The sequence below is a fragment of the Pelmatolapia mariae genome, linkage group LG17 (genome assembly GCF_036321145.2).
Source record: "Pelmatolapia mariae isolate MD_Pm_ZW linkage group LG17, Pm_UMD_F_2, whole genome shotgun sequence".
NCBI classification, from domain to species: Eukaryota; Metazoa; Chordata; class Actinopteri; order Cichliformes; family Cichlidae; genus Pelmatolapia; species Pelmatolapia mariae.
The window spans coordinates 36,716,354-36,730,411 of NC_086242.1; the positions used below are offsets into that span (position 1 = coordinate 36,716,354).

A 14,058-nucleotide genomic window follows, 5' to 3' on the forward strand; every position below is an offset into this window, starting at 1 on the left:
TAAATCTTCAGGGTCGACTGGAGCTTACGGGAGCTTGCGGAAAATGAGAATTAAAGTAGATTTCCATGAATAGATTTAATTACATTTCCATGTTTTGAGAGTGAAAAGGAAGTGGAGCCTGCACCAGCCAGACATGAAACCTCACACAGAAGAAACTTACAATGCTTTAATATCATCTGAATTAGACAAGACATAATATGAAAAGTAAATGTCTCCCTGTGCTCTGGTGGTAATTAACTCAACTTCATGGAGTCTGTGTTTCTTTAATATACAGTGAAATGTTCCTGTTTATGTGTGTAATGTATTATTAAAATACAGTAGTACATGTACTGAAACTATGAAGCTATGATACTCAACTCAGCATATTACTTTAACACAAGTCTAATTATCTGATTATCGTTGCGGTTAACAAAACCCCTAACAATGATGTTGTTGCGATATGAGAAATAAATCCTGCGTGTTGCCAATGACATACATTAAATTATGGAAAGTGATACTCGGGGAATTTGGTTGAGAACATTAAATCACCCGTTTATGATGTTTGAGTCATGCGTTCATGACTGGCTCATTCTGACTCACACACTGACACTCAGACACACAATTCAGAACTGTGGGACCTTCTTAAAACACTGCTTTACAAACCAGCACCAGCTCATGAGATTTCAATTGATGACGGGTCAAATTATGTTGCATCTCTAGACTGTTCTTAACACAATATTTTCCCTGATTTGAAAGCAGCATTTTCAATCAGTTCCTTCATTTCCACCCTTCCTTCTGACCTTTGCAGACTGTCTTCAATCAGCTATGGATGTTGTCACATTTTAATAGCTTATTTTTTCACAGACAGACATGGACTGATCCTCTGACCTCTAGAGACGGACCGATCCGATATTACGTATCGGTCCGGTACTGACCTAAATTACTGCATCAGATATCGGAGAGAAATAAAAAATGTAATCGATCCATTAAATATCAAAAAAGCACTTCACAAAACTTGCGACATGGCGTAACTCAGCTCATAACCCTAGCACGTCGGAGCAGTATGCGTCACGTGATAGAGCGGCTATGGCGTGTGAGACCTGTCGGCGGTCTGGTTGAGCATTTGGAGCCTCGCTACCAAACCGCTATTTCATCTCCGAGAAAGTTATCCCAGAGAGAAGTAAAGCAAGTGTGTAAGTTCATCTCTGAATGTTTGTAAAGCATTCCCACGTTAAGCTTAACAACCGATATATGGAGCCACTGCCTCTTCTCTCTCCCCCTCCCTCTCCTGTTGCTACTTCAATCATGAAACTGATCAATGATCAGCTGATCGGCTTTTCTGTCGCGACTCCGTCTCTCTTGTTTGTTTATCGCCCACTTTGCGCCAGAAAGAGGAAACCAGCGGCTGAACAACAGCAGCACGTTTAAGCTTGATAAGCTGTTGTTAGAATTTATTTAATATCACTTTCTACACCAGGATCCTTTTCTAAGTAGCTGACGGCTGGTAACTGTGCAGGGGCGGATCTAGCAAAGTTTAGCCAGGGGGCCAGGTAGGGCATTAACAGGGAAAAGGGGGGCACAAAGACATACTTTTCTTTCTTATTCTCATTTAAAATGTCTAGCTTTTAATAAATAATTATCTGAATCTTACAACCAAAGTTTTAATCTGATGTAAAATGTATACAAGTCCATTACTGTATATAGTAACTATTAAGTCTAATATACCCTAGTAAGCAATAGTATTTTTTCCTTTGGGAAGGTACCATCTGCGCAGTCTGCAATTCTGTTGAAGAAAGATGTTGAATCTATTTAATTATTGTGGAAAAATAATTGATTTCTGTGCTTTTTTTTTTTTTTTTACACGTGCATTAAATTAAAGTTGATTACGTCGATTAAGCATCACGAGGGCGGAGGGTGGTTCCCTATTTTTTTTTGCTGGGAGTTGGCAACCCTATTAGTTAGGTTGCTTAATATTTCCATTAAGTACTCTTTAAAATACCAGAATAGGGAGGATGGTGTAGGTTTAAGTTTATTAGATTGATCAGTATTGCTGAACTATGAAATATTTTGGGTGCAGTGTATTTTTTGCATACAGGTATAACAGAATAGCTTTAGTGGGTTTTTTTTAAACTTGAGTATGAACTTATACAAAATGCAGCAAGATATAAAAAAAAAAAACAGTTTTATTGATTAAAAAATACACTATATCGGATTCATATCGGTATCGGCAGATATCCAAATTTATGATATCGGTATCGGCATCGGACATAAAAAAGTGGTATCTCTACTGACCTCCACTGTGGCCTTCAACATTGAGGCATTATTCACTTATTAGTGCAGAAGAGAGACAGTGAGGGTCTACATGGAAATCATCTGAGACACTTCTTTGGTTGAAACAAATTCTTTCTTGAGCTCTAAACTAAAAAAAGACATTGGTGAAATGTGCAGCTTCTGTAATGGCTCATTAAGTGTGTATGTATTGATTCGTCAAGTCTGAAACTAGGTTGACACAGCAATGTGCTTCCAACAATTCACTGTTTTGTGTGTGTGTGTGTGTTCAAAAGAGAGAGAGCGAGAGCATTCACCACCTGTTGTGGGGGTGAATAAAGAGGGTGGGAATGGGAGGCAGCTGTGCCCCTAATAACCCCCCTTAACACACGATACACTGACCCCACTGCCACCATCTCCTAACTCAACCAAACACAGTGAAGTCAAAGCTCTCGACAGTATCATCTTACTCACATGCCCACTCCTTAAATACTGAGACTTAACGCTGTTATTGCACTTGTTTAATGCATATACCCTCTCTCTACAATCACACACACTAATAGAAAACATCACAGCCAAACCGTGTGGCTGTGTAGTAACTCGATCTGGCCGGGGGGAATGCTGCTCATGTGTGGCATCTCAGGCCTTCTTTTAAATGCTGCTGTGTCTATTTACATCACACAAGTACAGGCCTTCTTTGCTTCTGCTGCCTTTTACAGCGCTCAGCCCTCTGTAGGCCAACACTTCTGCTGTATAATCCACGTCTTCTTATACTGTATTTCTAAATAAACATACAACAAGCATCGTCATATTAAACACCTCTGGGGTACTCACCTGATGAAAAGCCATGTCTGTGCTGCACAACAACATTCAATATTTAGTATTTATTGCTGTTTACACTTAGCTAGATTAACATGATGGTGTTGTGTTTAGTATGTTGCTTTGTTTTGTTTTTTTTGCTTGTTTTCTATTCTTTTTCTCTCAACAGGTGATCCAGGAGATTTTTCTTTTTCTTTTTTTTTTCTCTTTGTCTTTGCAAGTGCCCTTTCTCACTGTCCCTCTTCCCTTCTGTTTTTCTTTTCCTTCCTCTCTTTCTTTCTCCCTTTCCTATCCCCCAATCATGTCTGTCTCATCTGTAACTACTGAAAATAAAATAAATAATAACAACAAAAGTTGATCAAATGGACCAATACGGCAATGCCATGATGATCCATTTGGCAAAATAAATCCATTTGGTATCCTTGTTGGTCTTCAGACAACAATTCTGACGGCTAAAGAACCAAATGGGACAGACAAAAAAAAAAGAAAGAAAAAAAAAAAAAGAAAAGCCATGAAACAGTTCTGCAACATCTTCTAGCTTATTATAGCTACCTTATTAGGCAGATGCTAATGGCAGTACTAAATGATGCTGTCAGCTTTTGCACTGAAGTGCTTATAAAGCAAATGTTTGGCATTTATTTTCTGTCAGGCACATAAAATGATCAATAATACTCTCACATGTGTTTGTTAAACACAGGCTCACAGGCTTAGATTAGATTTCTGTTCAATGGATGGTCAGATTAGAACCTGAGTCTGGTCTGAGATGTACCTGTGTGCCAAGTCTGGTTTCTCAACTCTGTGAGGAGTGTGTGTTTTGTAGTGAGATCAGAGACTAAGACTTCATTAATTCATTAAGCACTTTGGGTCAGCTTGTGTTGTTTTAAAAAGCTCTACAGTATATAAATCAAATTGAGTTGACTAATGTAGCTTCTTTGCTTTCTGTCAGCTAACTTGCCTCGTCTTACATATGGAGCTGATGCAGCAAAAACCTTAATCATCATCTTTGTATCTTGTTATTCATTTCCTGCACCACAGAGAGGAGGTCACATCCCTCAGTTTTCTGTTTAGAAAAACTATAACAGGACCTAATTGAGCATCTGAAAGTGATAAATCAATGAATATTGCAACATCAAGCATGCATCCCAAACAGGCAGGCAGCAAAAGGGAAGACTGATCTGCATGAAAATCTGTGTCCATGTTTAGTGTAACATACCTGGATTGCATCTCTTGTGATTTGTGGCTGCTGGCAGATGATGCGGTGCTGCTGGTCTGCTGGCTGAGCTCCACCAGGGACTGGTAATACTGCTGCTGTTGCTGTTGCTGCTGTTTGTAGCGTGACAGGATGAAGAAGAGACCCAGGATGCTCTTTAAGTTGCCATTCCTGATTTCTGGAAGGTAAAAATGGATTGTAAGTGTTTGCCATGTTAGTTATTTAACAATTCCTCCATCATACGGCCTACAGAATCAAATTCTCTATGGACAGAAATGTGACTTCAGTCTCAGTCTCAGTCATGGCCAGCGTACACGCAGAGTACACGTGTGCGATCTGCCTGCATCCATGTATCCTCTAAATCTACCTATGCATTTTCTTGGAATTAAAGTATTTTCTGCAAGTGAAAGTAATGAGCCAAAGAACATTTTCCCAGAACATGTATTTTGACTTTCAAGCACTATAAAATGAGTATATGCTGATTGTGGAAGAAGAAAAAAACACTCAGGGACAGAGCTCAAGAGCAGCTGTTGTGAAGCAAACGTAAGTATTTAAAAAGAGCAATTAAACACCAGCTTTGACTGGTTTAGATTACATAAAGATATACAGAGTTATAGAATAAGCACTTCAGTCACTTAACTGTATTTAGCAGGAATGATTAAGGCCACTGCTCAGAAGAAGGTCCAGCTGTTATACTGCAGATCCAAATAAAGCATCTCTAACCCGAGCTACGCACAGCTGGATAATTTAGGAGCGGTGACCAGTAGGGGAACTACTACTCTGATGTATTACTGGCACAAGTCTGTTGGCCAAGCAGCCAAAAATATAAAAGAGTTACTTTGTTTATAGTTCTGCTCTCGCCATGAAATAAGGAAGTGACTGCATGTGCTGCTGGGTGAGAGTAGAAGTGACACATTTCTGTGTACTGATAAAGGCAAAACCATTCAAATGCGTGAGATAAAAAGGAAGAATGAACAGTTTGGATTTTATTATCTGAATGACAACTAAAATGAAACAAGCTAGAAAACAGCGGCCCTGATCACCACGTATGAATCACCATATTCATGCTGCAAAATGAGCTCACAGCAGAAAAGAGTAACATACAACAATAATAAAATAGAATTCACGTTTTGGATATTGGATCTTCAACAAATAGCAGAGCTGCAGATAAAGTAACTGCTTAAATATGCTGAAGAGGCAACAGAAAGAATCCTCTAATCAATAAGTCTATAGTGTAAATCTTACCCTGAACACTTTTGAGTTAATCTCAGACAAAACTCAAACAAATGCTTCCCTCACAGACTTACACACACACACACACACACACACACACACACACACACACAGACATAGTGCTGAAGTAGGCTCCAGTCGGCAAAGAGGAAAAAGAATTGATCACTGGCTAACGCACCCGTTTGTGAAATGGACTTTTCATACCAAACTCTCAGCGAGAGCTGGCACACAGAGGAATGGGAAGAATGGCAGTGGCTGACACAGGGGTTTTTACTACATTTTTCAATCTGGTGAGGAACAAACATTCCCCCAGCCATCGGTGGCTATGCTGCAGAGGCTGTGAAAGTTAGGGAAGATTAATCTCTTGGGGGCGTTTCCTATTTTCTAACACCCAGAGGTGGTAATATACACTAAGCCTTTGAGAGAATCAGAACAGAAAACGCTTTCTGTGCTTTAGGGAAAATAACGTTGCAGATTCTGCTGCACTGGGAGTAAAACTTTTTTGCAACTTGTAAAAAAAAACCCAGCCCCCGCTGAAATGATACTGTTGAGGACAAGAAGCAGAATAATGCTTTATCGATCCAACAGAATAAGTGCTTTTGTGGGAAAACTCAGCAGCTCATTTTCTTTAAAGAAACTTTAACAGGATGCAGGCTTGGGCCAAGGTGACAATACCAACCACGCAATTCAGCAATGCTAATTTCTATCCCTCTTTTGAGAAGATGTTGTCTTTTCACATGCTTTTAATATTTGGTGGATGATCTAGTTCCTCTTTCAAATTATCATGTAGCAGGTAATTTCCATTTAGACAGGGGATGAGTCCCTTTTCAGGAAGATCTGTTAAAAGAGCCGTGTAACAGCGTTGTCCCCTGCAAATGACTTTAGAGGTAATTGGCAATGACAGACATGTTTTGGAGCCAGCATGACTGCCATGTATACTATGTTCACGGACCAACATTTTATTCTAGTGCAGTGAAACTGTAAATACAACAATCATTTTGTGAACATGTGCACGACCAAAGGCTGATTTGTCTTCAAAATATTTGTGTTGTTTAGGAAAGTAGGACTAACAGTTGTAACCTAAATTGTCTTTAGAATTTAGGTATGAAGATGAATTCTTGACGTCACTATTCTGCCATATTTTCAGTTACTTTTCTGGCAAGAGTTCGCCACAAATTACTCAGCTTATCATCTGACCAAAGCTCTGTATGAGTGCCTGCTCAAAATGTGATGTGAAACTCTCCCGGTGAGTCACCTTTTTCTGTCCGTTTAGAGTAAAAAAAAAAAGAAGACTGCAGGATTCTATGAGACACTGATGGCAATTTGGTAAAGCTCCCATTAGACATTTTTTGTCAGAGGTCCACACCCGCTTCATGTCAGCAAGTGTCAGCAGGAGAAATGCTGCTCTGGAGCATTTAAAGAAGAAGTTACTTATTTAATGAAACAGCGAGGCTAGGCAACACAAATACCGTGTCATCACTAATAGCCTGTGTTGCCTCCTTCACTTTTCTCATCAGCAGCTTCTGCCTTCTCTTTACTTTACCGTAAGCTTTTTCTAAATAATTGTATTTTCTAATTTTTTCATGTTTTCCATCATTGCATTGCTTTGTCTTACTACCTTTCCTACCTCTACTTGAAAGGCTTGGGCCCTGCCTTCTGATCAGAGGACAAGTGTGTACCCGTGGTTGATCTTGTCCTAAAGCCACTAATGAAAGGGACTTTAATGTGGTGAGTAGGTCATACTATAGGTTTCCTGGTAGCACTAGAACCAAAAAGAGCCTGTCTTTTTAATAGCCTCAGTGGGTGAGACCCTGCATTGGAAAGAGTGTTTAATGACCTGCTGTACCCCTCAATACCCCTCAATGTAACCAATTATCAAGTGTAGGAAACATGTGTTTGGGGGCTTTACACCTGCTTTTAAGGGTGGAAATGCTACACTGAACTTCCTGAAGATAATTATCACATTTGAAGAGGTAAAACTTTATGTTGCCGCTTTGAGATATTTTGTGTCCAAAAGGGTCGAGCTTGACCATGTGTTTTAGTGTATGAAGTTTGTCTTTATAACATGTTTAAGTTGACAACACAGCAGCATGCTCTCAGTAGCAGTGCTAACATTGGAAGCTGCAATTTCAAACATAATTAAAGCTGCAAGCAGCGATATGAGGGCCCTCGCACCCCAGCACGTTGAGCCACGCCCAACTCCTAAAACCAGTGCGTCCGATCTGATGTCACATTGATGGAATTCATGCATTTATCCACCAGCTTAAATTTTATGTCATTCAACTATTATTATAGTCATCCCACTAGGTGGCGCTCTAACCATTACTGACAAATGGCATAATAAACATTTCCGAGCTCGAGTCTCATCACACCTGCCATCTTTGGGAGAGATTGGACATTTTGTTTTGGAGTGACAGCAGATTACTGCTTTTTGGCGAGGGATTGAAACTCCACGTGCCACCATGACCACCCCGTTTCCCTGAACGTAAAAAGCTTCGCAATTTAACATCACAAAGGTCTTTAGATTCAACACACTGGAGATTGGGTCAATATGATGAAATCCCTTGGAGGAGTTCGTCAAAGAACGGTGCCTGAAAAGTAGCGAAATTGTCGCCAAAATTACACATTAATTTCAAAATGGCTGACTTCCTGTTGGATTTGGGATATTGCTCCAAGAGACTTTTTTGTACATCTTGATATCTTCCATAAGCCTACCAGGTTTCAGACTCATAGATAAAACACAGAGCAGGGGCTGTTGTTTTGAAATTTTGTAGGGGGCGCTGTGGAGCCATTTTGGGCTATTCAATGAAAATGGTAAAATAACAAGAAAGTGCTCATCACATTGGAGGTGTGCGCCAAATTTCAAGACATTTTAAACTTTCCAAGCCCCTCAAAAGGCACTTCATTGTTCATGGTGAACTGCGTTGCCACCAGGGTGCGCCGTTCAGTTTAAAGTCACAATTTTCTCACTGAAGCATCATGAGGGACTGATGGTGATATTCACCGCTTTTGAAGTGGCCACGATGAACCTGTAAAAGTCAGTACAACAAAATGAAAGACATGACATTTCCTGTTGCCACTAGGTGGCGCTCTTCGTATTCTTGACAATGGGCACATCAATCTGTTCAGGGCGGGTCTGTTATCATGCCTATAAAGTCTGGTTCTGATCAGACTGGATTTGATTGAGTTATACTAATTTGTTTCTTCATGGCGAGACATCAATGTTCGCCATGCTGCTGGGGTCACACCCTCTGACGAAAAGTCACAGTTTTCACTGTAACCCAAGACCAACTCCTTAAGGCTTTCCTGGAGAAATTTGAGGGTGCAAATGTCACCCATAACACTACTGTACACCAAAGTGTAAAACATGACATTTCCTTTTGCCACTAGGTGGCGCTGTCCCTGGTGTCAAATATGGCAGTTGAAATATGTTCAGGGGTGGAGCCTTATCATATGTGTGCTCTTTGGTCCACGTCGGACCATGTATGACAGAATGAGTGACAATAAGATTTTCATGGCAAGTCATCGAAATTCGCCATGGCGCCACGGCCTCACGGTATTGTGAAAACTCAAAAGCTCCGCAATTTAACATCGCCCAGGTGTGTAGTTGACACAGACCAAATATGAAGCTTATACATTCAAATCCCAAGGAGGAGTTCGAAAAAGTTCGAGGCATGGAAATGGCAAAATTAGAGCCAAAATGTCACCTTCAATCCAAAATGGCGGACTTCCTGTTGGGTTTGCGTCAATGGTCCCAATGACTTTTTTGTTCGTCTTGGCATGATACACATGTGTGCCAAATTTCATACATGTAGCTCAAAAGATGTGTTCGTAGGGCTGCATTTAACAACGCATAGGTGGCGCTACAGAGCCATTTCCCACTGCTCATATGTGTAACCATTAAAATACAAAATTTTTCACCAGACCTGACATGTGTGCAAAATTTCATGAGTTTTTGAGCATGTTAAAGCCCTCAAAAAGGCAATTCATTTCAATGAAAAAAAAAAAAAAAAAAAAAAAAAATAATAATAATAATAATAAACAGAGCAGATACAATAGGGCCTTCGCACTTTTGTGCTCGGGCCCTAATAATAATAATAATAATAAGAAGAAACGGAGCAGATACAATAGGGCCTTCGCACTCTCGGTGCTCGGGCCCTAATAATAATATTAGTGTAACTAGTATGGATGCTAAGTAGGCTTTAGGTGATGATGGTGTAAGTTGCAACAATGACTGAAATGTATCCTTGCAAAAATGTCAGATTTAGTTAGTCATGAGGATTTATGTCTGGGATCAGTTTCCACATGCATGAAACACTGTGCCAACACATCCGGGAGATCTTAGGTTATTGAATTTTAATTGGAAGTCTTTCTTTGTCTCAAGTCTTTAGTAAAAAAGCCACCATTATCCTCCTCTGTAGTGTGTGGACTCAATTTCATTAAAGCCTGTAAGTCCCCTCGGTGAAATGTTTGTACGGGGAATAAAACACTCTTCAATGAGATGACTTTTTCTGGAACTTTGGTTTACAGCCTCCCACCAGTAAGATGCAAGGAGACTTCTGGAATAGTTATTGCTATAAGTAGTTTCTAGGTTCCTGTATGCACATCAAGCCTCCCACTTTATTTTATTCCCACATCTTGTAAAACTATAATAAAGACTGCATATTGCCAGGAAAGCCCTGGGCAAATTCAAGTAGACATGAGAGGGCAGACACGGCTGTCTCATTCAAGTCACAAACACAACCAACACATGCTCAATAGAAGAATGACCAAGAGAAGCCAGCAAATGAAATGCATCAGCAACAGCAATGAACAGGGTAACCCAATAGCCCATATATTTACAGACCCACTTTGAAATTCCAAGCCCAGCAAGTCACTTTGCTGTTTTTAGTGTTGTAGCTGAGCATGGAGAATTTAGAGCTGTCGGTCAGTGTGTCAGCCTGTTAGGCTATTTCTGCTGCTCGAGATGTCAAGGGCAAGTTCAGCCCATTAATATTTAAAGGGAGCAGAAACAACATGGGTCAGAGCAAGCACTGGTCCTTGTAGATGTGCATTTTGTTCAACACTACACACAAAAACAACAAAGGTTCAGTTTTCTTAGACAGTCACTGTTTTCTAACAGTTTTAAATGTAGTCATTGTGAGTATAAACCTTTATGAATATGATATAAACATCCCAATACGTACTGACAGAGAAACTATTAAATGTTCTTTAAGATCTCCGTACTTTGAAACGTAACAATATCGGTTCTCTGATCTCAAGATCTGGACTTGCAGTGAACCTTCTACTACGTGTGTGTGGTGCATCAGATTTCACTTGATGCAGTGCAACCTGCTATATAGTGTAAAAAATGTTTTAGCACGCTTACATGTTTAAGATCATGAAAGAAATTTTAATGTCCAAAAAAGATAACCCAAGTAAATACAAAAAAGCAGTTTTTAAAAGAAGATTTCATTTATTAAGGGGAAAAAAGCTACGCAAACCTACCTTGCCCTATATGAAAAAAGTAATTGCCCCCAAACCTAACTGGCTGAGCAGCAGAAACTGAAATGAGTCTTTCACATCACTGTGGAAGAATTTTGGCCAACTCTTCTTTGCAGCATTTTGTTAATTCAGCAAACCTGAAGGATTTTGGGAAGAGGTCGGCCTGTTAAAAGTCATGCCAAAGCATCACAATCAGATTTTATGTCCTGAATTTTATGTCCTGAACTCCATCTTGTTTTTTTGAGTCGTTCAAACGTGTATATGTGTGTTTCAAATCACTGTCCTTCTCCTTGTCTAGCAGAGATCAGAATTCATGTTTTCATCAATGACAGACAGTTGTCCAGTTCCGGAAGAAGCAAAGCAGCCTCTGCATCGTCACACTACCACCACCATGTTTGACTGTTGGTATGATTTTCTCTTTATAAAAAGTTGTGTTAGTTTTATGCATGAATGAAACAGGATGCAAACCTTCCAAAAAGTTTTGCGTTTTACTTGTCAGTCCACAGATTATTTTACCAAAAGTGTTGGGGATCATCAAGTGCTTTTTGGCAAAGTGTGTGTGTGTGTGTGTGTGTGTGGTCAGCTGTGATTTTTGCCTTGGAACTCTTTATGTTGAATCATGATCACTGACCTTCACAGAGACTGTGGGGCCTGCAGTTCTATAGATGTTATTCTGGGTTCTTTTATGACCTCCTGGATGAGTCACTGATGCCTGTGACTCCTGATATCCTCACCACTGTCCAAAGTTTTCTTCATTTGTGGATAAATGGCCCTCACTTTGTTTCTCTGAAGCCTCAAAACCTTAGAAATTACTTTGTACCCATTTCCAGACTGACAGATGTTAATGACTTTGTTTTTCATCTGTTCTTAAGTTTCTTTAGATTGTAGCATATGCGTTTTATTTATTTTATCTTTTATCCTACTTCACTTTCTCAGAAAGGTTCTATTTAGGTGATTTCTTGTTGTGATTCGGTGCTATAAACATAAAATAAAATAGAATTATTCATACCTTGGTGTAGCTTGCAAAATTTAATTCAGTTTTTAAAAAATATGTGATTAATCACAGTTTATTTATGATTTTTGATGATCTGAAACATGCAAGTGTGACAAATATGCCAAAAAAAGAAAACAGAAATGGCGTAAATAAGTTTTCACTGCACTGTATGTGCTGCTTGCTGTACTGAAGACATTTTGACTGCAGTTGTACATATAGATACTTTTTTATGGAACCTTAAGGTGTCCCTGCAGAGTCAAATCAAATGTTAAATGTATTCTTAATATATTGTTTGGAATGTCTAACCCTAACCTTGTGAGACAGTTTCAGACAATCATTCACTTTGGCATAAGCCGTTCAGAGTAGAATGCTTTATAAGACTGGCGTGTCTTATAAAGCATGTACTGTGTACCCTGATGGTCAGGAGGCAAATCCTGCCCTGCAGTTTTTATCCTCCCACAATCCACTCTGATGCCCTAATGACTGCCTACACTGCCATAGTGAAAGCTGTCATGATACCAGTGTGGTAAATTCCATTACCGTGAAGTACACTCACATGTCTTGGAAACAGGCTTAAACCAGGTTTCTGAAAACATTTGGTACTGTGAAGAAATGGAAACCTACCCACAGAGGATGGGTCGCATTGAAGCCAAATTAATTTTCCAGATTTAGAAATTAGACAAATACAACAGCCACATCTCTCTTCTGCTGCTCCACTGACTTAATTAAGTTTAATCAGGCCTCAAATTTTGTATTATTCCTACCTTCTGCTGAGAGCCCTTGTACATTCACTCCTCTGGCGTCCAGGAAACTGAGGCAGGCATCCACATTCTCAATCTGTTGAGAAGATGGCAGACAGTCAGCACAAAGCACAAAGGATGTGATGACACTTAACATTCAATGAGCCTAAATGTCTCGGGGCAGAGGGCTCAGAGGATGGAGCTTATCAGCATTATGACCCATAAAGAACATCATTGTGTGGTTATTACCCGACCCCTGCACGACCCTGGGATCAGGCTGCATGACATACTGACCGCAGTGTGACGCCACCTACACAATCCACTGCATGTCATGTTGACGGATTCAAGAGGAGACACAAGGCCATATGTACACAGTATGCTGGTAAGTGGTAGAAATACACCCCCAGAGTACTAACATATATACGCAAGACACAAAGATATGTGGTACTTTGACACATACAACCCAACAACAGAGACAAACACAGGAATAAGCGTTCGCATAATTTACACATAAACACAATGACAATAGTACAGTGTGGCCCACGCTCACAGTGTAGGCAACAACTGCCACCTATGTTTCAGCTTTACAAAGGCGCACTGAGGCTGCAGTTATGAGGGGGATTTTTGCCATCCTTGACAGCAGCTAGCGGGTCGCTTCATTAACATGGTGGCCAGCCGCCAATCCCCCTTAGGAGGCCTTTTATGATCAGGCCAAAGGTCTTAGCGCTCTACGCAGCGCAGTGTGTCAGGGCCATACAAAGGGCAGGCTGGGCAACTCAGCCAGACGTCCAGCGGGCAATGATGATTCATGAGCTGCAATTCCCTGTCAGCCCTCTAAAGCCTGCTAGCTCTCTCTCTCTTTTAAATGTGCGCTTGCTCTGTATTCTTTTCTCTCTTCATTAAAAAGAATCAGGACAATGAGTCATATCTGTACACAGGCTGTTTGGCAACTGCGTTGTCTTCAATGTGTTATGTGTCTTTTAGTAAGGAATCAGCTTAAATGTAACAAGACACAGAACTTGATATTTTAAATGTTGGGGCAGGGCTACAGAGATCATATGTGGTGAAGCTAAAAAAAACTCAGAAAAATGGATAAAACATCTCTGTGGATTTTTTCCTCACACAGGCGCAGAGCCCTGGTCTGAGTGCTACTTGAAGCAGTAGTGTCCACAGATTTTTTAACTGTGTCACTCCCTGCAATGCACAAAAGGCTCAATATAAGTGAGCTGAGTGAGGAAGTTAAACTTCTCCAATAAAGTAAGATGGATTCAAATCCTACAGATGAAGGCTTGCATAAAGCCTTCATCTTTTACCATATGAATCATCATGCT

The 14,058-nt window shown here is 40.1% G+C and overlaps 1 protein-coding gene across 9 annotated transcripts in view; it reads right to left on the reverse strand.

The window, feature by feature from the left end:
* nav3 (neuron navigator 3) overlaps positions 1–14,058 on the reverse strand; it is a 422,744-nt gene that overhangs the window by 96,505 nt on the left and 312,181 nt on the right. For all 9 annotated transcript variants that reach the window (XM_063460845.1, XM_063460848.1, XM_063460842.1 and 6 more), the window contains 2 exons: positions 12,752–12,824; positions 4,280–4,454 (listed from right to left, as the gene is read on the reverse strand). In XM_063460845.1, the coding sequence (XP_063316915.1) occupies positions 4,280–4,454; positions 12,752–12,824 (248 nt within the window). The remainder of the gene's footprint in view (positions 1–4,279; positions 4,455–12,751; positions 12,825–14,058) is intronic.